Raw genomic sequence first — 25,033 nt, 5'->3', positions numbered from 1 at the left:
ATACCTGTTACAAAATATTCAATATGCAAACTTGTCAGAATGAATTTTTTTCTGATTGACTCATTTAGCTAAAGACTGGTTTGAAAAACACTACTCATTGGCTATTTCAATGATTCATATAGTTACTCAGGTCTCAAATTCAAGGTCACTATACTTTGAACAAAAGGCACATAAACCTTTTTGCCCACAGCTGGTAATAACCATGTTTTATTCACATTTCTAGGCAAAACTTAAAATGTGGGAGAAATCTTTGTTATTTACTGAACTAAAAAGGGAAATCTGGAGCCTTATAAAAATAATCAACATAAAATAGATGTTCTAGTCAAGAATATCAAAGACACAAGATACTATTTCTTCCAACATTTTGCCATAAACATTAGGTTACAATAATGCACTATAAGAAAACTGAAATTCTGTAGTGAAAACTTCCTTGCTGCTTTGTATCCAATTTACATTTAGATAAAACGTATCATAAAATCTGTACATCCTAATTCCAGGATGATTTTGAGCTGGCATGACCTGAAATTCAGTCTTTCTCTGCCCAAGAGTCAAACTTTAATACCAACTATTATCTGTAAATGTTTGCTTGAATCTCTGACACCTAAAAGATCTATTATTTTGCTGATTTCAATATAAAAAGCATAAAAAGTTCATGTACGCAACATTTTGCGACCCTATCACCAAATAAGAGCATTTCTTTGCTGCTCAAAGTAAACCCAATCAACATATCCGCAATTTTGAGTGTAGCCTATTTTCTCCTGTATTGCCTTATCATTTAATAATACATAATATCAAAGATGGTAGAGAGCCAAAGAGATAAAATCAGATAACCCTCCACTAAAATGCATGCTGCCTTACCGGTAACTAAAAGTGTGCCAGCTCACAGCATTTTTAAAAGCCTGAAGGATTTTTACTCCCTCCACAAACATACAGCATCCATAACCACATCAGTAACTAAAAGAAATATAATACTTAATCTTATTTTCAATTTTTAAAAACTACCTTACTTGCCATCCTCACAGCTGTACTTCTTAGGTTCCTATTACCTGGACCCATTTTAATTTACACTCACATATGCTTAAAAGGAGCATACTAAATCTTCGATATTGATAAAGCGCAGTTTTGTTTGCCATTTTCTTATCATTTACATAGCATAACTATTTCTTTGCATTTTCCCTTCTCTGGCTTTCGCTTTGACTTAAGGCTTTATCTGTTAAATAGTATAAACCATAAAATTAGAATAAAGCTGGACTTCCTCCTCTGTTCATATGATCTGACAAGCAGTTTTCAAATCATACAATCAGAATAAAACAGCCATAAAGAGCAAATGCTGTGGAGGATGGGGGGAAGCAAATTTTCAAGACAACTTAGTCTGGAAATGTTGGCATTTTGAAGAGTACCTGTAATAGTAAAATTGAGAACGTGACTTCACAGCTTTTCTCCCATTGTGACACTCATGATGAAGTAACATATCCTGTATAGTATCCCTATAGACACTGGCTGAACATGAATCCCTAGGTCCTTATACAATTATGTCTTTGGAATAGGCACTTTTTTTTTTTTGTGGTACGCGGGCCTCTCACTGATGTGGCTTCTCCCGTTGCGGAGCACAGGCTCCGGACACGCAGGCTCAGCGGTCATGGCTCACGGGCCCAGCTGCTCCGCGGCACATGGGATCCTCCCGGACCGGGGCCCGAACCTGCGTACCCTGCATCGGCAGGCGGACTCCCAACGACTGCGCCACCAGGGAAGCCCGGAATAGACACTTTTAAGTGTAAATGCTGTGCTGGAGAATATGCACATTTAAAAATTTAAAGATATTTCCAAATTGTACTATCAAAGGTGATATTAAATCTTTACTCACACTAAAACTGTACGAGGGGCTTCCTTGGTGGCGCAGTGGTTAAGAATCCGCCTGCCACTACAGGGGACCTGGGTTGGAGCCCTGGTCCGGGAAGATCCCACATGCCACGGAGCAACTAAGCCCGTGCACCACAACTACTGAGCTTGCGCTCTAGAGCCCGCGTGCTGCAACTACTGAAGCCCGTGCACCTACAGCCCATGTTCCGCAACAAGAGAAGCCACCGCAGTGAGAAGCCCGCACAGCACAAGGAAGAGTAGCCCCTGCTCACCACAACTAGAGAAAAGCCCGCGCACAGCAACAAAGACCCAACGCAGCCAAAAATAAAATAAGTTAAATAAATAAATTTTTAAAAAACCCATTCATTTTATAGTAGTATACCATATATACTGAATAAATATTTGTTAATCAATAAATATTATTTTAAAAAAAAACTGTATGAGAATGCCCCAAAATCCTTTAAGATGTTTACCTGATGTGTTTTTTTTTTTAAAAAGTGGGATTTCATTGTTACAGTTTTCTCTATAGCAATACTGCATTATAACCAGAAAAAAAGGGTTGATTTTATTATTTAAAGGAAATTGGTCTATCATTTATCTATTAGCACTGATTCTCAATGTTGACTATACTTCATAATCACAAAGCTGTTATTTAAAGTTCATGCTGGCATCCCCATTCCAAATGGAAACATCTCTGGAGGGAGACCAAAGGAATCCGTATTTTTTAAAAGCTCCAAAAGTAATGCTGATATATCATCAGGATTAGCAATATAGCCAATCTAATATATAATAATATAGCATGTATTTCCTGCACATTCCACTTTAGAGAATCCCTAAAATTAGTAAGTTATTCTATATATAACCTTCCATTAAGAACTGCAGACCAGAATTGTGACATATAACAGAAAATTCATTAGGATAGGAGAAGTCCAGTGCATTGTCATGATTACTCAGTTATTTTAGAAAATGAGAATTAATCTTAAAGAAAATTAGTAAAATACTCACTATGTTCTGCTGATATAAAAATACACCTAATATTTTTAAAACTCTACTATAGTACAAGCATACTTCATTTTATTGAGCTTTGCTTTACTGCGTTTCACAGATACTGCATTCTTTTACAAATTGAAGGTCTGTGGCAACCTTGATCTAGCAAGTCTTTTGGCACCATTTTTCCAGTAGCATTTGCTTACTTCCTCTCTCTGTATCACATTTTAGTGATTCTTGCAATATTTCAAACTTCTTCGTTATTATATTTATCATAGTGATCTGTGATCCATGATCTTTGATGTTACTATTTTAATTGTGTTGCAGCGCCACAAACTGTGACCATATGACAGTGATCTTAATCAATAAACGTTGTGTGTGTTCTGAATGCTCCAATGACCAGCCATTCTCACCCTCTCCTTGGGCCTCCCTATTCCCTGAGATACCACAATATTGAAATTAGGCCAACTAAAACTCTACAATGGCCTCTAAGTGTTCAAGTGAAAGGAAGAGTTGCACATCTCTCACTTTTAATCAAAAGCTAGAAATGGGGCTTCCCTGGTGGTGCGGTGGTTGGGAGTCCGCCTGCCGATGCAGGGGACGCGGGTTCGTGCCCCGGTCTGGGAGGATGCCACATGCTGTGGAGCAGCTGAGCCTGTGAGCCATGGCTGCTGGGCCTGCGCGTCCGGAGCCTGTGCTCTGCGGCGGGAGAGGCCACGGCGATGGGAGGCCCACGTACCACGAAAAAAAAAAAAAAAAGCTAGAAATGATTAAGCCTAGTGAGGAAGGCATGCTGAAAGTTGAGACAGGCCGAAAGCTAGGCCTCCTGAGCCAAAGTTGTGAATACAAAGGAAAAGTTCTTGAAGGAAATTAAAAGTACTACTATAGTGAACACACAAATTATAAAAAAGCGTAACACCATTATTGGGGATGTGGAGAAAGTCTGAGTGGTCTGGATAGAAGATAAAACCAGCCACAACATCCCCTTAAACCAAAGACTAATCCAGAGCAATTCTATGAATGCTGAGAGAGGTGAGGAAGCACAGAAGAAAAGTGTGAAGAAGCAGAGGTTGGTTCATGAGGTTTAAGGAAAGAAGCCATCTCCTTAACATGAACATACAAGGTGAAGCAGCAAGTGCTGATGTAGAAGCTGCAATGAGTTATCCAGGAGATCTAGCTGAGATAATTATTGAAGGTGGCTACACTAAACAACAGGTTTTCAATGTAGATAAAACAACCTTCTCTTGGAAGAAGATGGCACCTAGGACTTTCATAGCTAGAGAAGTCAATGCCTGGCTTCAATGCTTCAAAGGATAGGTCGACTCACTTCTTAGCGGCTTAAACAGTTGGTGAATTGAAGTTGAAGCCAATGTTCATCTACCATTCTGAAAATCCTAGGGCCCTTAAGAATTATCTTAAATCTACTCTGCCTGTGCTCTATAAATGGACAACAAAACCTGGATGACAGCACATTTGTTTACAACATAGTTTATTGAATATTTTAAGGCTACTGTTGAGTCCACTGCTCAGAAAAGAGATTCCTTTCAAAATATTACTGGTCATTGACAATGCACCTGGTCACCCAAGAGCTCTGATGGAGATGTACAAGATTAATGTTGTTTTCATGCCTGCTAACACAACATCCATTCTACAGCCCATAGGTCAAGGAGTAACTCTGACTTAAAAGTTTTATTATTTAAGAAATATATTTCATAAGGCTATAGCTGCCATAGTAATTCCTTTGATATAATTCCTTTGATAGATCTGGGCAAAGTAAAGTGAAAACCTGGCAAGGATTCACCATTTTAGATGCCATTAAGAACATCTGTGATCCATGGGAAGAGGTCAAAATATCAATATTAACAGGAATGCGGAAGAAGTCAATTCCAACCCTCATGGACAACTTTGAGGGGTTCAAGACTTTAGTGGAGAAGTAACTGCAGGTGTGGTGGAAATAGCAAGAAAACTAAAATTGGAAGTGGAGCCTGAAGATGTGACTGAATTGGGGCAATCTCATGATAAAACTTTAATGGATGAGTTGCTTCTTATGGATGAGCAAAGAAAGTGGTTTCTTGAGATGGAATCTACTCCTGGTGAAGATGCTGTGAAGATTGTTGAAATGACAACAAAGGATTTAGAATATTACATAAACTTAGTTTATAAAACAGCAGCAGGGACTGAGAGGACTGACTCCACTTTTGAAGGAAGTTCTACCATGGGGAAATGCTACCAAACAGCGTTGCTGCTACAGAGAAGTTGTTGGTGAAAGGAAGAGTCAGTGTGCAGACATCACTGTTGTTTTATTTTTAAAACGGCCACAGCCTCCCGAACCTTCAGCAACCACCACCCTGATCAGTCAGCAGCCATCAACACTGAAGCAAGACCCTCCACCAGCAAAAAGATAACAACTTGCTGAAGCTCAGAAGATGGTTAGCATTTTTTTCAGCAATATAATATTTTTAAATTAAAGTAGGTACATTGTTTCTTCAGATATAATGCTACTGCACACTTAGACTACAGTATAGTGTAAACATAATGTTTATATGCACCGTGAAACCAAAAAATTCATGTGACTTGCTTTATTTCAATATTCGCTTTATTATGGTGGCATGGAATTAAACCTGCAATATCTCTAAGGTACACCTGTATAAGATATTGAAACCAAATTGTTCAGTAATGTCAACTTGTGCTGAATGTACTTGTCTAAAAGCATATTTATCAGAAAAAAGATCTGTGAAGTGCTGCCAGTCCAGGCGTATCTTGGATTGGCAAACTATAAATCATCTTAAATCTAAATATTTCCAAAAAAGAATACCACTTTTTTCAAAAGACTAACTAGGGTCATTTATCTAACTAATAAGTTAGATACTACATTAGTTATACAGAAAGAGTATAGAACAATAGTTGAAAACATCACTTTGAAATAAGACAGACACTTTAAAATTAGAACTTTGACTATTAACTTACTATCTGTGGGCAAATTAACTTCTCTGGGCTTCTGTTTTCATACCCAGAGATGTGAAACTTATAGAGCTGTAATCTAGCTCCACAGATAACATGCTACAACTTTATTTTCCCTCCTTCATTAATGGGGTGGTTCCCAACTAGAGGAGATCTGCCTCTACCCCCCGAGGATATACGGCAATATCTGGAGACATTTTTGGTTGCCACAACTTAGGGGTGGGGGGATGGGCTACAGATATCTAATGCATCATGTAGAGATGCCGCTAAGCATCCTACATTACACATGACAACTCCCTCCCCACCCCGAGAATTATCTGGCCCCAGACGTCAATAATGTTAAGGTTGAGAAAGCTTGCTTTGATGAATACATAAGAATCACATGTAGCTGACACAAAAACTGCCTTATATTATACTACAACTAAAGTACATTATTAAATTTATTTATTCAACAAATATTTACTGAGCATCTACTACGATTAAGTGCTATACCAGGGTCCACTTCATTCTTAAAATGACATGGCATGTTCCTCTTCGAATCTTGTTTACAACAGTCAGCTTAGAACTTTCTTGCTCTAAAAACCACCCACCCACACTAAATGTACTTTTAAAAAGGGAAACATTTAACAGCTGTTTGTTTGCTTTCTTATTAAATGGCCTACAGCATCAAGATTTATTGATCTATGAGAAATCAAAAATTATCTAGACAGAGTATTATCAGAGTTTCCAAGAAGGGAGCCTAAGTGCTTTGATTTTGAAAAGGTGATTCTGACACACATAGTCCTCCACCTTTATGGAAACAGGGGCACAGAGTCAGCCAGTATCAGGCCATTTGATTTACAGTATTTTTCCTTCCAGGAGACTAAGGATGTATATATTCAACCAGGATAGACCTACTTCCTTTGCTGTGGACTCTGTCATATAACACATTTTAGAGTTAGACACTCCATAACTCTAGCTGAATATACTTCCTGTAAGAGCTTGACCTTTAGGGACTTCCTCCGCCCTTCACTGCAGGGGGCTCAGGTTCCATCAACAACAACAAAAAAAAAGAGTGTGTCCTTTAATATTTAGTGGCAGAATTAAATAATTTTCTCTTTTTAAATAAAATGAAAATTTACAAAGTAATTCCAGGTATTTCACAGGAACTATAATTTCTAAGTTTGATTATTAGTCTTAACAGAGAGAGAAAAAAAACAAACTTATTTCCTTACTGAGAAAATGTCTTTATTGTTGTTACAAAATCTTACTAACCTCACCTAATAATACAGTAAGAAGAAATCAGTGAGAAAATACTGCCAAAATGAAGATAAGTAAAGGAGAAGACAGAGGAACCAATCAAACAGAACACCACAAAGGGCATTTATCAGGCTAAAACATTTCAGAAAATAATGTAGGTTACAGGACACAAAGAATATTTCTTATAATTGATGAGGGCATTAAACTAGGTATCTAACAATCTTTAGAAGCTGAACAGATTTAAACAGAATAAAGTAAAAAACAAGGTAATTCATTTAGGGGGAAATAGGCATAAAAATGTTAACTTTCAGCCACACTTAACTATACATCACTAAATTCATTTTGCAAGTTTTCTTTCTTATTGGGTGCTCAGACTAAGACATTAAAGACAAGATTTGTCCAGGTTATAAGACACATATACATATATATAAAAAATATATATTTTTTTACATATATATATTTTACATATATATATATAAAACTTAAATGAATTTTAAAAAATCCATCTGAAATTTTAGGCTGGTATTATCTCTATTTTCAAATAAAATCATAACTTCCAATCAATCTAAGGTAACTAACTGTTTCTTGAGGAAACATTTCAGCTAAACACTATTTAGAAGGCAAAAAGGAAATATAAAAAAGTAGAGATGGGGATGTATATAAAAACTAGGTGAAAACTGGAAATGCTCATTTCTTAATCCAGCCAATTCACTAACATCAGAGCCATCCCATTTAGTCAATTATATATGTCTATATATAATTTTAAATATCAAAAAAGATTTTTTAAATTAAAAAACTATTGAAGAACTATATAAATAATATGACTTGTTCTAAAAATGAAAATAATGTCCCCCCCAAGCTAGGTCTAAGGTAGTTTTAGTTCTAATTCCCTAGTATTCTTAATTTCTACTTCCTCCAAAATATGAAAATAAGAACTCACACATAATATGGCCTTTAAAAATTATTTTTTAAAAAGAACAAAACAAAGCATTAATTAACTCCATAAGTTCAATTCAAATAAGGAGGGGAAAAATCTGATTTAAATACCAAGACTACTTCTAGAAACTAAATTCAAGTGAGAAAGTTAATTAGATCTTCTTTCATAAAATGGGCTTCATTAATCAACGTTACAGGTAAATTAAGATAATCAAGGCACTGTATCCATATTATATTCCTCTTTCATTACAATCATTACAATTCTGAAAGTGCATCTAAGTTTAAATGTCTAGATGCAACAACTGTCCCAGCTTCTGTATATCTATAAATTAAAATTCTTAATCTTAAATAGCTCAAAAATCCCCAAAGGCACTTGGATCAAAAATAAACAGTAGGGACTTCTCTGGTGGCGCAGTGGTTAAGAATCCGCCTGCCAATGCAGGGCACATGGGTTCAAGCCCTAGTCTGGGAAGATCCCACATGCCGCAGAGCAACTAAGCCCGTGCAGCACAACTACTGAGCCCGTGCAGCACAACTACTGAAGCCTGCACATCCTAGAGCCCATGCTCTGCAACAAGAGAAGTCACCGCACTGAGTAGCCCATGGACCACAATGAAGAGTGGCCCCCGCTCGCTGCAACTGGAGAAAGCCCTCGCGCAGCAACAAAGAGCCAACGCAGCCAAAAATAAAATATAAATAAATTTAAAAAATAAAAATAAACAGTAATTCAATGCCAGTGGATAGAGGGTTAAAGAATTGACAATTACCCAGAAGGAAGTGGGAAATAAACTTTAGTTCTAGAAAAAGATAGTATATATTTTAAATTGTTCAACTCTGATTCAGGTTTATATAGAAGTAGTATAAAAGATAAATATTCAAAATTAAATTGAGACAAAAACAATAATTTGACATGTCTGCTTTACAAACATCATTATGTAGTATACTGTACGTACATGTAACAATAGGCTTAAAAATATACTTCAATGAGATTTATATTCAGTCTTTTTTTAAAATTTTTTATTTATTTATTTTTGGCTCTGTTGGGTTTTCATTGCTGTGTGCGGGCTTTCAGTTGCGGTGAACGGGGGCTATTCTTCATTGCGGTGCGCGGGCTTCTCATTGCGGTGGCTTCTCTTGTTGTGGAGCACAGGCTCTAGGCATGCGGGCTTCAGTAGTTGTGGCTCATGGGCTCTAGAGTGCAGGCTCAGTAGTTGTGATGCACAGGCTTAGTTGCTCCGTGCCATGTGGGATCTTCCTGGACCGGGGCTTGAACCCATGTCCCCTGCATTGGCAGGCGGATTCTTAAACACTGCACCACCAGGGAAGCCCTATATTCAGTCTTATATTCATTCACAAATAACCAACCACAGTAAGAAATAAAACAGAAAAATATATTCTAGGACATCCGAAAGAAAAGGTAGAGAGGAGGTATGGTTATGGTATTAATATTATAAATTATAAATTCCAAATGAGCTACAAGATAATTTATCTCAGCATCTTGGGGTAAGGTACAGTGGGGACAGCAACTGTACAGAATTTAGAGAAAAGTGAAGATGATCTTCGTGTTTAGAGAGGGAAGGGTCCTGCAAGGAGAATGGCAAATGGGTGGATCCAGGCAGGTTCTGAAACTTGGAAAACATTGATAAAAGGAAATATGGGCTCCCTCTCTCATCCTCATAAAATAATCTGAACTTTCAGCCAGTAGATAAGGTGCACAGACCATGTCTCTAACTCCTTCAGGCATTCTAAAACATTTAAATGAGTGACCCCTCTCCCCTGTAAACTACTTCCTTGTCTCTCCCATAAATTTTTTATCATTCTCCTCACACCCCCAACCTACTCATGATTCTTCCTTCAGTTGATAAGCTCTATTTTCACTGTGAAGAAAGAGAAAGGTTATTAGGTATGGAAATTCATCTATCAGAGGAAAGGATGTTCTCAGTCAGTCCTGTCCACAACTAACCCTGTCCTCCCAGAGTCTGGAACTCACCATTCATACCACTTCCAGGAAAAGTTTAGTTTAGGACCTCCCTGGTGGCACAGTGGTTAAGAATCCACCTGCCAATACAGGGGACATGGGTTCGATCCCTGGTCGGGGAAGATCCCACATGTCGCGGAGCAACTAAGCCCATGTGCCACAACTACTGAGCCTGCGCTCTAGAGCCCGCGAGCCACAACTACTGAAGCCCGTGCACCTAGAGTCTGTGCTCCAAAACAAGAGAAGCCACCGCAATGAGAGGCCCACGCACCTAAAAGAAAAGTAGTCCCCACTCACCGCAACTAGAGAAAACCCGCGCGCAGCAACGAAGACCCAACGCAGCCAAAAAAAAAAAAAAAAAAGTTTAGTTTAGTTTCTCCTCTCTCTTCAGCACTTTGCTTGTCCTTATCCCATCACAGGTCTGCTATAATCCTTTCCCTAGCACATAATAGGTCAAGTCTGTTAGACTCTGGATACTGCCTCCTTTTCTTCACAGTCAAGATTCTTCCAAGAGTAGTCAATATATGCTCACTTTCCAAGTGCTCCTTAATCAACTAATATCTGGCATCTTGCTCCCATTAGTCTACTAAAAGTAAGCCTAAGTGACAAACTCTTAGTCACTTTTTAGTCATTATCTTAAATGACTTCCATAACATCTAATTCTACTCATTATTCTCCTCCTCTTCTTTCTCATCTTTTATCCACCTCCTTACCTGCTACTACTCTCTCTAGCACACACGTCTCGCCTGCTCACATTTCCTAGCATTACACACACTATCAGGATGAGTTCATCTGCAAAAGCAGTTTTTAAACTTCTGGGTCTCAAAACCCGTCTATAAACTCTTAAAAACTGTTGAGTTCCCCAAAGAGCCTTTCTTATGTGGGATATAACTACTGTTACTTACCATTTTGGGATTTAAAACTAAAAAAATTTTAGAACACCAGAATACACAATCCATAAATCATCAGAATAATGATATCATCACATGTCTTACAGCCTTTGGAAATTTTCACTGTAAACTCATGGAGAAATGAAAGTTAAAAAGCCAGGGCTTCCCTGGTGGAGCAGTGGTTGAGAGTCCGCCTGCCGATGCAGGGGACACAGGTTCGTGCCCCAGTCTGGGAGGATCCCACATGCCGTGGAGCGGCTGGGCCTGTGAGCCATGGCCGCTGAGCCTGCGTGTCTGGAGCCTGTGCTCCGCAACGGGAGAGGCCACAACAGTGAGAGGCCCGCCTACAGGAAAAAAAAAAAAAAAAAAAAGCCAAATACGTCTTAGCATTACTGTAAAAGGGCAAATAATGTCTTAGCCCTGTTTGTATGCCAAAACCCACTAAGTCTTCATCTTTAGCCTGACCTCCTTCCTGAGCTCCAGACAGCTCCTCTGCCTTGGTCATTTCATAGGTATTCAAACTCAGTGCTGTCCAGAATTTAATTCATTACCTTCTATGCTAACCTATTCATCTTCTTTCTGTGTTGTCTATCTCACTCAAAACCACTACCATTCACCTAAAGCTAGCTACCTTTAAATAATCCTAGGCTCCTCCCTTTCCTTCTTTACCCTCATTCAGTCTTCAAACCCTACTGCTTCTACTTTTTTTTTTTTCCCCTTGCGGTCCGCGGGCCTCTCACTGCTGTGGCCTCTCCTGCTGCGGAGCACAGGCTCCAGATGCGCAGGCTCAGTGGCCATGGCTCACGGGCCCAGCCGCTCCGCGGCATGCGGGATCCCCCCAGACCGGGGCACGAACCCGTGTCCCCCGCATTGGCAGGTGGACTCCCAACCACTGCGCCACCAGGGAAGCCCTACTGCTTCTACTTTTAAAATCTAGTGGAATCTGAGAGCTTGTCAGAAACGCAAACACTCACTCCAGACCTGTAAGAATCCTTGGTAATTCACTTGCGTATTAAAGTTTGAGAAGCATGGGCCTGAGTGGTGATAGCATCAATAGTTACAAAATCCAAAGAAGGCAGAGCCCAAAAGGCAAACTTGAGAACACTGTAATTAGAACCCCCACTTGAAGTTTTTCTTCCTGTTAAACCTTGGAGTTTTGTAAAGGCAGCAGCACTCCTTAACTAAATGGTCTTTCCAACTTAGGTATCACCTCCCTCCCATCCTATCCTATACATTGCCCCCTGAGGGAGCCTTCTTCATCTCTACTTGTTTTGTTTCCTCTCCTTTCATCTCCTAGAAAGAAGTCCAAATCCCTTACTATGAAATACAAGAGCATTCAAACCCTGACCCCTGCCTATCTTTCACCATTCTTACATATCTTCTCTATACCAGAAGTTTACAAACCAGATGAATCACCCAGGCAGCTTGGTTTTTTCTTTTTTAAGCTCCTCAGGTGAGCTAAAAGGCAGTTAGGATTGAGAACCACTGCCTTACATCTTGAACAAAACTATGTGCCATGCTTCCATGGAAAAGCAAAAGCACATCTTAGTGCCTCTGCCTGCTTTCTTCTCATACTTTGCCCTTGTCCTCTGGGATGAATCCATAGGCTTTCTTAACAACTTAACTATCACCTGTTCTATTTTTTTTAAGATAAAGAGACTAGTTTTTTTTTTATTAATTAATTAACTTATTTATTTATTTTGGCTGTGTTGGGTCTTTGTTGCCGTGCACAGGCTTTCTCTAGTTGTGGCAAGCAGGGGCTACTCTTCGTTGCAATGTGCGGGCTTCTCATTGCGGTGGCTTCCCTTGTTGTAGAGCATGGGCTCTAGGAGTGCGGGTTTCAGTAGTTGTGGTGTGTGGGCTCACTAGTTGCAGCACGCAGGCTCTAGGGTGTGTGGGCTTCAGTAGTTGTGGCATGCGGGCTCTAGCGCGCAGGCTCAGTAGTTGTGGTGCACGGGATTAGTTACTCTGCGGCATGTGGGATCTTCCCAGACCAGGGTTCGAACCCGTGTCCCCTGCATTGGCAGGTGGATTCTTAACCACTGCGCCACCCGGGAAGTCCCTATCATCTGTTCTTTGAGGGAAGACCTCTCTTTCTCTTCCTTCCCTACCTCTCGCCTGCAGGCAGATGGAATTAGGGGTTTCTTGCTCTTTGCTCCTATAGTACCTTGTGCTTACATCTATTATAGCATAGCTCACACTGTTTATGAAACAGTTTGTCCTACTAGACACTGATCTCATGTGAAAGCAGGAATTGTATCCTATTCATCTTTATATACTCCGTGCTTGGGCACAGAGGCTAGAAGATAATAGATATGTAACAAATGCTTACTGAAAAATTTTGGAGCCCGTTGAATAAACCTACAGTGATGTAAAATAAAGCAAAACGAGACCAACACCTTCCTATCTACTAGACGATTTCATTATAAAAAAAAAAAAAACCCTTTCTGTTTAACAATTCTACATTTAGAAATAAAAGGCAAGTTTAATTCATATATAAACTGCAGTGAAAATTTTCAGTTGAAGTAGATTTAATCAACCCAACAGTGAATATCAGATGCTTTTCACTTTTAATAGTAAAAGGACAGATGAAAACAAGAGGGTTCTGAGTGTCTGAAAACAGTATTAAGAAGAGGATAGAAAGCAGGGGGTTATTAGTAGGTTAACATCTTCATAAATACTAAGAGGAAGTCACAGATAATGTCCAATTGATGAACCAAAAAAGATATGCATATTATTTATATTAAAATGTGGAAATAAATACCAGGAAGAAAAGCTAAGAGAATGGAGAGCAGGGTGGGGTAAGCGTGAGTGGTAGAGAAATACTATTAAAAAATAATAATAATAAACCTTTCAGCACTATTTGTCCATAAAAACAAAAACTGTTACTTTTAAAAATCTGATGGTTCAGGGGATGGATTACCAAAAGAATAAAATGACATCAGCAGACAACGAAATACTACATAAACTTTACTATTAGGTGTACTGGGGAAAAAAAGAAGTACTTCTATCCTGCAGCTGTTTACTGCCAACAACTTTATTCATGACTTATAGGAATATCTGTATCGAGATGTATATGAAATTTCACCCCAAGGGAGTCCATTAAGGCATCTAGTACAGAAATAAAACCTGGGAACCATTTTCCAGACAAATCACTTCTTAAATGGAAAGACAGACCACCCCCCAAATTTCCTTCTTCAAATTTTAAGGAAAACATATAATCCACAGTCATTTCCAAAATATTATGCCACTTAACCATTATTTTGCAGAAATTCCAGATACAGAACACAAAGCAGCAAAAGCCAAAAAATTTTAAGATTTTTCTATTGTGTCCCCAAATGTCAAAATTTCTACACAAATAAAGCTAAGTACATCCAATGGTGAACCAAATTGTATTTTAGTGCAAATACCATTATGGTCTTTAAAAAAAAATGGTTTTTAACCTAAGAACATAGCCAAAAGTGAGCCTTAGAATTCTTTTAAGGGAAGTGGTATTTTCTTACAAACTGATCCTTTTGGAAGAATTCAAATATTGCATCTACCAACTCATACTGGGAATACAGATACCTATAAAGAACATAGAAATATATAACCATTACATGTGGTCTAACTTTTACTATGTTTTTCTATTAAAAAAATCCATCAGAAACACTAGATTTGGTGAACAGAAAAGAGAAATATCTAAAATTATTTTATTGCCCTTCATAACATAAAAGCCTATGAAAAGAGGAGGCATGTGAAATTACTATATAGACCCAAATCTGTGGAAGTATCAAGAAATGTTCCAAAATCCAGGAAATATAAAGTGAAAACATTCTTGATATGGTTTTTGAAAAAAATGTACTTTGACAAGATCTAAACCTACAATTTTTAAGGACTTAATGTGTGTTAATTTGATAAAAACTAAACTGTGATAATCTGGTGCTACAGGGGCTACTAACGCTTACCTCAAGGGAACCTACTGCAGATAAAGTCCCGTCACTTGCACAGTCCTTTCAGCTGCCTGCCAGTTGTCTCTGTGGAAGGGAAAGCCTGATGAGTGAGAGCCCTATGCCACACTCCTTTGGAGTGTCAGGGTGCCTGCACAGAACTCCACAAAACTGTCTACCTAGAGATTCCTAGATGCTTTCAATAACACAGGGCTTAAAAAGATGCCACCTTTGATAGTCCCCTTCCACTGAATACCAAAACCAAATGCCTAAGAGTTACTGGGTGCTAATGACCTATGGTATTATTATCATGGTGATATACCTATACTAACCCAAGCAGAAAAAAGACTAAAATGGATCAGGCAGAAGTTAACATTGACAGGGAAAACACACACACACACACACACACACACACACACACACACACAAATGTTGAAAAGTAAGTGACAGAACTCCATAATCTGAGAAGAGGAAATATTACAGACTGTAATTGCAAAAGGTGAAGTTGCAGCATCAACAAATGAATGCTACTACCCAAAGAACCTCCTGTCTAAACATTTTTAAAAATGCCATCAAGAATATCATGCTCAATGTGAACTATACCATGGATCCAAATACCTACTTATAAAATTCCATATATTTTCTTAGTGGGGAGAGTAAGTGGGTGGGGGAGGAGGGGATTTTTCAGATATCTTAAAATATGTAAAGTGAAAACCAACAGCATGAAATCCCACAAGAAATTTAAAAAAGAGAAAAAAAATGTGTTTCTGTATCCCAGAAAGTAAACAAACCTTTCCTCAGGACCAAACTAAGAGGGAAGTAGAACAAGAAATAATAGAAAACTGCAAAATACAACGTATTGCAAAACCACGTTCATCTCTTAGAATTATGAACGGCTAGTAACTTAAGAATATCTGTCAATACCATTAATGTACAAGTTCACCTACATAACCAAAGAAACTATATTTTCTTTCTAATGTCCAATACAGTCTTCGGTTTGAATGCTCTGCTTCATAAAACAGAATAAAATGCTCCTACAAAAAACTTAACAAGGATTAACCTTTAGCACAAGTATTAAAGAAGGAAAAAAATTAATTAAAAAAAAACAGTGATTCCAACTTTTACTTATTAATAGCACCATATTTAAAATGAAGTTACTTACCTCTGATTCTTTGTCACTCAAAGATCCCAAGCTTCCAAAACTGTGATTAGAGCTTTCATTATTTGTTGAGGCCTGTTGAAAATTTTTAAAAAGGTAAAAATTAGGAGTAATTTAAAATGGAACATTTTACAAAGTAAATAATGTCTTTATAATTAAAAATAAAATATGATTCCTTTAAATAGGGAAGACAAATGAAGTAAAAATAAGAAACACCAACTTCTTAACACTATACTTGGAAAGTTTTATCAAATCAATAAAGTTCTGCTGTGTTTCAGGAACTGACTTGTGTTAGCTGACTTTTTAGAATATCAAATTCAGAAGCAAAGGAAGTGAGATGTTGTTAGGATAAAAAGATCCCTAAAATTACTACCCAACGTATAAAAACTAATGCTTCCTTTAACTGAAAGTATTATTTGTGTTCCTTAATTTTCATCACAATCTTATGAAATTCCATCATATCTCACCCACACCCCTTTGCCTCTTCATATTAACAAACTGGTCAATCTCTGGTTTCTGTTTGTTTGGGTTTAGCCTTTTAAAAAAATCTTTTACTAACTTGACCATTTTAACTGTGTCACTCAAAGAGTGTTTAAATTTCCTTTACAATATTTTTTGAACTGTGACAGTAATGAACTATCACTATGGAGGATAACATTTTCTGTTTCCAATATGTTTCTATGATGGTTATTACTTTGTCGACTTTTTTGGACCATCAGTACATTAGATCAATGTCTTCCAGGAATGTTTAGACCAGGCAGACTATAACATATATGCCAAAGATGACATATGAATGAACTTCATGTACAAGCAGGCCAGGTGGTACCCGTTTCCCTTCAATTTGCCAGAGTAGCTGCTAATACTACCATTACAAGGTTGCAAGTTAGCCTATAATTACCCTTAGACTGACTAATTTCCAAACTGATGACTGATATGATACATTGCATATATGTCCAGTGCTATGCTGGACACTGTAAAGGCTATTTTCAACACAAAATAGCATTTGAACTAAGATTCAAGCACTAGAGGAATTATAATCTAATTAGGACAAGATTATCAAACTTGAAAAAGAGAACACCATAAACAGCAATTAATAAGTGATAAATTATAAAGATTCAAGGACAATGGAGGCAGTGGCAACGTTTCTGAGCATCCCTAAATCCCCAAACCCACATACAACATTTACAACAAAACTGGGTGACAAGGAAATCTACATAAATCTCCCTAAAACAGCAAGTGGGAACAAATCACCAACAACCATAGAACCTGCATGGTATGAGAAGCAGCAGAAGAAAACAGAGTGTCTGACACATCTGAGAACAGAGACTCCCACAACAGCTGTAACTGGGTTTCTGCATTTTCCTGAAGTCTGAAGTTGGGGCAGTTAGCCTCTATGAACTCTTAAAACTGATCCTTCATTAACAGTGTCACAATGAGGATAAGCTACTGAGCATGGAATCAAAACTGAGCACATTAGGTACAATGAAGATTAAGGAATGAGAATAGTGGGGAAGGGAGCAAAGCCTTAGAAATCATAGAAAGCAAATGCCACACTTTTTTTTTTTGCGGTACGCGGGCCTCTCACTGTCGTGGCCTCTCCCGTTGCGGAGCGCAGGCTCCAGACGCGCAGGCTCAGAGGCCATGGCTCACGGGCCCAGCCGCTCCGCGGCATGTGGGATCTCTTCCCGGACCGGGGCACGAACCCGTGTCCCCTGCATCGGCAGGTGGACTCTCAACCACTGCGCCACCAGGGAAGCCCCAAATGCCACACTTTTGAAGAGTTCCCAAAAACAACAGTAGAGGGGGCTCTGTAAGAAATGCCATCCTAAACCATAAAAAAGCAAGCAACAGAAAATGATGTAGGTCAATCCTATGAAATTATAGGGAAAAAAAAAAAGATACAGAATTACATCCTGATAATAAAAGCATACCAGAAATATATGCCCACGAAATAGGTGAAAATTATAACTACTTCAAAATGAGATAAAAGTCATTACAAAAATGACTCAAGACATGCAAGAACAACATAAATCAGATTTCAAAAAACTCAGAAATAAGGTAACAGAACTCAGGAAAGCATTAGAAATTGAAAAAATTTTTTTCAGAAATGAAGATTAGGGGCTTCCCTGGTGGCACAGTGGTTGGGAGTCTGCCTGCTGATGCAGGGGACATGGGTTCATGCCCCGGTCCGGGAAGATCCCACATGCCGCGGAGCGGCTGGGCCCGTGAGCCATGGCCGCCGAGCCTACGCTCCGCAACGGGAGAGGCCACAACAGTGAGAGGCCCGAGTACCGCAAAAAAAAAAAAAAAAATAGAAATGAAGATTAAGCCTGAATGAACACAAGAGAAAATACATACAACAGATAATGCTTTAAGAGAATGAGAAGGTAAAATGGAGGAACAGTTTCGAAATCAAAAGAAATGAAGAGATTAAACGGATGAGAGAAAGCAACAACTTAATGAAGTAACAAGGATCCAACATTCAGGTAACAGAAGTCTTTAAAGAGCACTACCATAAGAGAATAAATAGTAAAGACTATAATTCAAGAAAACTTTCTTGAAAAGAACAAAACCTGAAACTACTGACCGAAGCACTGTGTACACTTAAGAATTCAGCCCAGAAGGCCAACATCTAACTTTTCAAAGGCAACACTTTATTTATGCCAGAAGAAAACAGAGTAACATATTTCAGATATTCAAGAAAGAAAATCTGAATTAAGTGTCTTATATTTGGTAAAATTGATTTTTATCACATGGAAGACACAGATAAACTTAACGTAAGGCCAAAAATTGGGAAACACTGGCTCCCATGAGCCCTTCCGAAAGAATCTAGAGAATAAGCTTTAGACAACCAAAATGAATAGTTTCAACCTAACAATTTATGGCAAGCAATATTATTATTTACTTGTTGATAAAGACTAAATGAGAAGTACAAGGAAGAGAGTATAAAATTTAATGGCTAAATGCAAGCAAAGTTGTTAACACAATTTTTTAAAAAACTGTGCTATGGAAATTCATGGAAAGCACAAGCAAAAAATGTTTTAACTATTTTCCATAATCTCTTTGGTCATTGTGGTAGTACACATTGTTGAGACTGCTGTGTGTGTGAGATATAGAAAGGAGTAAATAAATAATTATGTGATATTCTAATTCTATCATCTGCTTTATGTCCTTCAGAACCACAATTCTTGGTATAGAAGAAAGAAGATACAGATGTAAATAAAAACCTTATAGTTCTGAATTGAACTGGAAATATTAATATAAATACATGAGATTTTTACTTTTTAAAACAAACAAATCCTGCCATGAGTAATAACAGAATACCTCTTATCACACCAACATTCCCTCAGACAACAATAAATTCTGGAAAAAAATATAAATAACAACTACCTGAAGGCACTTGAGCAGCCAAAAATAGGCAGAATCTGGTTAGGAGACAATATTTGGAAGGAGGAAGTAGAACTGGATGGGTTTCCTGTTTTTACAGCTTTTGCCTGAGGGAAAACCCCTAGATTGAGCTGCACAGAGCAGTTGAAATGTGAATCAAAAGATGCAGTCTTACTGGCTTGAAAAGCAGAGTTTGGAGCTACCACAGCAGCTGAAAAGTAAGAAGGCACATGCTGGAAAATAAAGAACCACAAAGAGAGAGAACCACAAAGAGAGAGAACCACAAAGAGAGAGAACCACAAAGAACTCTACCCATGTCTCTGACTGGTCACTGTTCTATGCAAGAGTGGATCAGACTCTAAGCAGTCCAGGTAAGACTAAAATGACTTAGAGACATCAGCTGCCATCCTCTGCGGGGAGACATAGTTTAGATTTCAGTTCAGCCAAGTTAATTGCTTGCTAATACAAATAATAACCAAAATATTAACACTCTCCAGAAAAATACACTAAACCCCAGAGTCACTATAATGTATCATTCACAGTATGCAGTATATAACAGAAAATTTCTAAGTGTATGAAGAAACAAGAAAATGTTACCCACACTCAAGAGAAAAGACAATCAATAGAGACCAACCACAAGGTAACCCAGGTAATTGGAATTAACAGACAAAGATCTTAAAGCAGCTACCTGCAAGTATGTTCAAGACACCAAGGGAAAATAAACTTATAAATAAAGGAAAAAATTGTAAATTTCAGCAGAGAAATAAAAATATAAAAAAGAGCCAAATGCAAATAGCAAAACTGAAAAATCCACTTTCTAAAATAAAATATTCACCGTATGGGCTTAACAGCAGAATGGAGAAAGTACTGAAGATAGATCAAAAAATTATTCCAGGGCTTCCCTGGTGGCGCAGTGGTTGAGAGTCCGCCTGCCGATGCAGGGGACACAGGTTCGTGCCCCGGTCCGGGAGGATCCCACATGCCGCGGAGCGGCTGGGCCCGTGAGCCATGGCCGCTGAGCCTGTGCGTCCGGAGCCTGTGCTCCGCAACGGGAAAGGCCACAACAGTGAGAGGCCCGCGTACTGCAAAAAAAAAAAAAAAAAAAAAAAAAAAAATTATTCCAACTAAAAAATAGAGAGAAAAATACTGAAAAGCAGTTGTCTGTTGGACACTATTAAGTAGTCTAACATAAATGAATTTGGAGTCATAGAAGGAGAAAAAAAGGAGAAAGAAAAAAAATTGAAAAAGCAATAGGAAGAAAATTCTAAACACTGGTGAAAGACATAAATTTACAGATTGAAGTAGCTCACTGATGTCCCCAAACAGGATAAGTACAAAGAAGATCATACCTAGGTACAGCATAGTCAAACTGCTGAAAACCAAAGATTAAAAAAAAACACCTTACCTCATACCTGTTAGAGTGGCTATTATCAAAAAGATAAGAAATAAGAAGTGTTGGCAAGGATGTGGAGACAAGGGAACCCTCCTACACTGCTGGTGGGAATGTACTGGGTTGGCCGAAAAGTGCCTTCGGTTTTTAAGTAAAAATAAGACACATTTTTCATTTTCACCAAGAACTTTATTGAAAAACGTATTCACCCTTTTGTTCCACTACCTTCCGCCATTTTTCAGGCAACTTCATAATTTCACCTTCCCAAAATTTTTTATCTTTTTGAGCAAAGAACTGTTCCAGGTGCCTTTTACAGTCTTCCAGGGAACCGAAATTTTTTCCATTAAGAGAATTTTGTAAAGACTGAAGTAAATGGAAATCCAAAGGTGCAATGTTTGGTGAATATGGAGGATGAATCAGAACTTCCTAGCCAAGCTGTAACAGTTTTTGCCTGGTCATCAAAGAAACATGCGGTCTTGCATCATCCTGATGGAAGATTATACGTTTTCTGTTGACTAATTCTGGACGATTTTCGTTGAGTGCTGCTTTTAGTTGGTCTAATTGGGAGCAGTACTTGTTGGAAATAATCATTTGGTTTTCCGGAAGGAGATCATCACAGAGGACTCCCTTCCAATCCCACTATATACACAACATCACCTCCTCTGGATAAAGACTGGCCTTTGGTGTGGATGGTGGTGGTTCATTTCACTTGCCCCACAATCTCTTCCTTCCGTTCCACATTACCGTACAGTATCCACTTTTCATTGCCCGTCACAATTTGTTTTAAAAATGGAACATTTTCATTATGTTTAAGTAGAGACTTGCATGCGGAAATACAGTCAAGACAGTGTTTTTCGCTTAACTTATATGGAACCCAAACATCAAAGCGATTAACATAACCAACCTGGTGCAAATGATTTTCAACGCTTGATTTGGATATTTTGAGTATGTCGGCTATCTCCTGCATGGTATAACGCTGATTGTTCTCAATTAATGTCTCGATTTGATCACTATCAACTTCAACTGGTCTACCCAAGCATGGAGCATCATCCAGCAAGAAATCTCCAGCACAAAACTTCACAAACCATTTTTGACATGTTCGATCAGTCACAGCACCTTCTCCATACACTGCAGAAATCTTTTTTTGTGTTTCAGTTGCATTTTTACCTTTCTTGAAACAATAAAGCATAATAGGCCGAAAATGTTTTTCTTCCATCTTCAGTATTAAAATGTCTACACAAAAATTCACCGATTTTGGTAAGCCTTTTTTTTAAATGCACGCTGATATGACAGCTGTCACACATAATCTAACAAAATTGTTTGGAATGAAGTTAAAGACAACTAACTGCTACGAGAGCCATCTAATGGCGAAAAATGAATGAAATTTTTGGCCAATGCAATAAACTGGTGCAGCCACTATAGAAAACAGTGTGGAGTTTCCTCAAAAAATTAAAAATGGAACTACCATATGATCCAGCATTTCCATTTCCAAGTATTTATCTGAAGAAAACAAAAAGAGTTAACTAAAAACGATATCCGCAACCATAAACAAGACCAAAAGACAACCTTCAGAATGGGAGAAAATATTTGCAAATGAAGCAACTGACAAAGGATTAATCTCCAAAATTTACAAGCAGCTCATGCAGCTCAATTAAAAAAAACAAACAACCCAATCCAAAAATGGGCAGAAGACCTAAACAGACATTTCTCCAAAGAAGATATACAGATTGCCAACAAACACATGAAAGAATGCTCAACATCATTAATCATTAGAGAAATGCAAATCAAATCTACAATGAGATATCATCTCACGCCAGTCAGAATGGCCATCATTAAAAAAATCTAGAAACAATAAATGCTGGAGAGGGTGTGGAGAAAAGAGAACAGTCTTGCACTGTTGGTGGGAATGTAAATTGATACAGCCACTATGCAGAACAGTATGGAGGTTCCTTAAAAAACTACAAATAGAACTACCATACGACCCAGCAATCCCACTACTGGGATATACCCTGAGAAAACCAGAATTCAAAAAGAGTCATGTACCAAAATGTTCATTGCAGCTCTATTTACAATAGCCAGGACATGGAAGCAACCTAAGTGTCCATCAACAGATGAATGGGTAAAGAAGATGTGGCACATATATACAATGGAATATTACCCAGCCATAAAAAGAAACGAAATTGAGTTATTTGTAGTGAGGTGGATGGACCCAGAGTCTGTCATACAGAGTGAAGTAAGTCAGAAAGAGAAAAACAGATACCGTATGCTAACACATATATATGGAATCTAAGAAAAAAAAAAAAAAAAAGGTCATGAAGAACCTAGGGGCAAGACGGGAATAAAGACACAGACCTACTAGAGAATGGACTTGAGGATATGGGGAGGGGGAAGGGTAAGCTGTGACAAAGTGAGAGAGTGTCATGGACATATATACACTACCAAACGTAAAATAGATAGCTAATGGGAAGCAGCCGCATAGCACAGGGAGATCAGCTCGGTGCTTTGCGACCACCTAGAGGGATGGGAAAGGGAGGGTGGGAGGGAGGGCGATGCAAGAGGGAAGAGATATGGGAACATATGTATAACTGATTCACTTTGTTATAAAGCAGAAACTAACACATCATTGTAAAGCAATTATACTCCAATAAAGATGTTAAAAAAGAAAAAAACACAATGGGAAAAAATGATATCTGCACCCCAATGTTCACTGCAGCATTATTTACAATAGCCAAGACATGGAAGCAACCTAAATGTTCATCAACTGATGAATGGATAAAGAAAATGTGGGGTGTGTGTGTGTGTGTGTGTGTGTATATGAATACTATTCAGCCATTAAAAAAGGGAAATCTTGCCACTTTCGACGACATGGATGGTCCTAGAGGACATTATGCTAAGTGAAATAAGTCAAAGAAAGACAAATACCTTCTGATCTCACTTATTTGTGGAATCTTCAAAAACAACAAACAGAAAAAACCCCAAGCTCACGGATACAGAGAAGAGACTGGTGGTTGCCAGCAGAGGGGGGGTTGGGGAGGTGGGTAGAGGGGAGAAATGGATAAAAGGGGTCAACAGGTACAAACTACCAGTTATAAAATAAATAAGTCTTGAGGATGTAACAGCATGGCAACGATAGTTAATAATACTGTATTTGCATATTTGGAAATTGCTGGGAGAGTAAACTTTAAAACTCATCACAAGGAAAAAAACTGTAACCAAGTATGGATGTTAACTAGGCTGTGGTAATCACTTTGCAACATATACAAATATGGAATCATTATGCTATACACATGTAATCTAATCTTACACGTAATCTAATCTTAAACGTAATGTAATCTTAAATGTCACCTATACCTCATTTAAAAATTTATGATTTTTTTTAAAAAAGAAAAGAATCTTGAAAGCAGCCAGAGAAAGATAACATATTACATTCATGAGAACAAAAAAGGATATGACTGATGGCTAGCTTGTCATAATAGATATTGGAGGTCAGATTTCATCTCTGGAAAAGGTGAGCCAGGGAGAACTCTGGATTGAGACACATAAGGCACAGCTGAGGAAAGAGAAGACATTAAGTGCATGTCTACACACTAACTGAAGAGACTCAGCACCTTCCTGTGCTAAATTCTGGAAAGTCAGCAGCCAAACGTAAACTCTACAGGCTGGAGAGTACAGAATTTCTCTCTAGGAAAATAAACCATCTCAAGAGACAAGACTTACAGACACCAAGAATCAAAAACCTCTCAGAAAAATGACCCAGCCAAGTCATCCTACTGTAGTAAGTCCTGCCTACTCAAACAATACTTCCAATAAGTGTTTCAGTGCCTAAAGCATAGATATGCAAAGCCCAATATCACCAGATGTCTGAAAAATATAAACAAATATTTTTTAAAAACCCATAAGAAAAAGACAATCCAGGGAGCAGGAAAAAAATTCACATAGAACTATTACTAATATCCTAATGACAGCCAACTACGAAAATGAAACATTTCAAGAACAACCCAAGGGGACTTTTCCTTCTGGTCCAGTGGCTAAGACTCCACATTTCCACTGCTGGTTGGGAAACAAAGATCCTGCATGCTGTGCAGTGCAGCCAAAAAATAAATAAATAAATAACATTTTTTGTAATTAAAAAAAAAGAACCACCCCCTCCCCCAAAAAAACAACCACCTGGAAATTAAAAATATGATAGCTGAAACACACAGGAAAAAAAAAAAAGGATGAATTCAAAGATAAAGTTGAAGAAATCTTCCCAGAAAGAGACCAAAACACCCCAAAAAAAGAAAACTAGAGAATCAGTCCAAGAGGTACTGCTCCAAA

At 38.1% G+C, this 25,033-nt stretch overlaps 1 protein-coding gene across 1 annotated transcript in view; it reads right to left on the bottom strand.

The window, feature by feature from the left end:
- Window positions 1-25,033, bottom strand: part of TLK1 (tousled like kinase 1) — a 152,672-nt gene that overhangs the window by 67,772 nt on the left and 59,867 nt on the right. Inside the window, exon 3 of the mRNA XM_082658810.1 lies at window positions 15,943-16,014. Within this exon, the coding sequence (XP_082514936.1) occupies window positions 15,943-16,014 (72 nt within the window). The remainder of the gene's footprint in view (window positions 1-15,942; window positions 16,015-25,033) is intronic.

This window comes from Grampus griseus, assembly GCF_964374135.1.
Source record: "Grampus griseus genome assembly, chromosome: 7".
NCBI lineage: Eukaryota > Metazoa > Chordata > Mammalia > Artiodactyla > Delphinidae > Grampus > Grampus griseus.
Note: the sequence above shows the minus strand (reverse complement) of the source record. Positions and strands in the feature narration are given on the sequence as shown.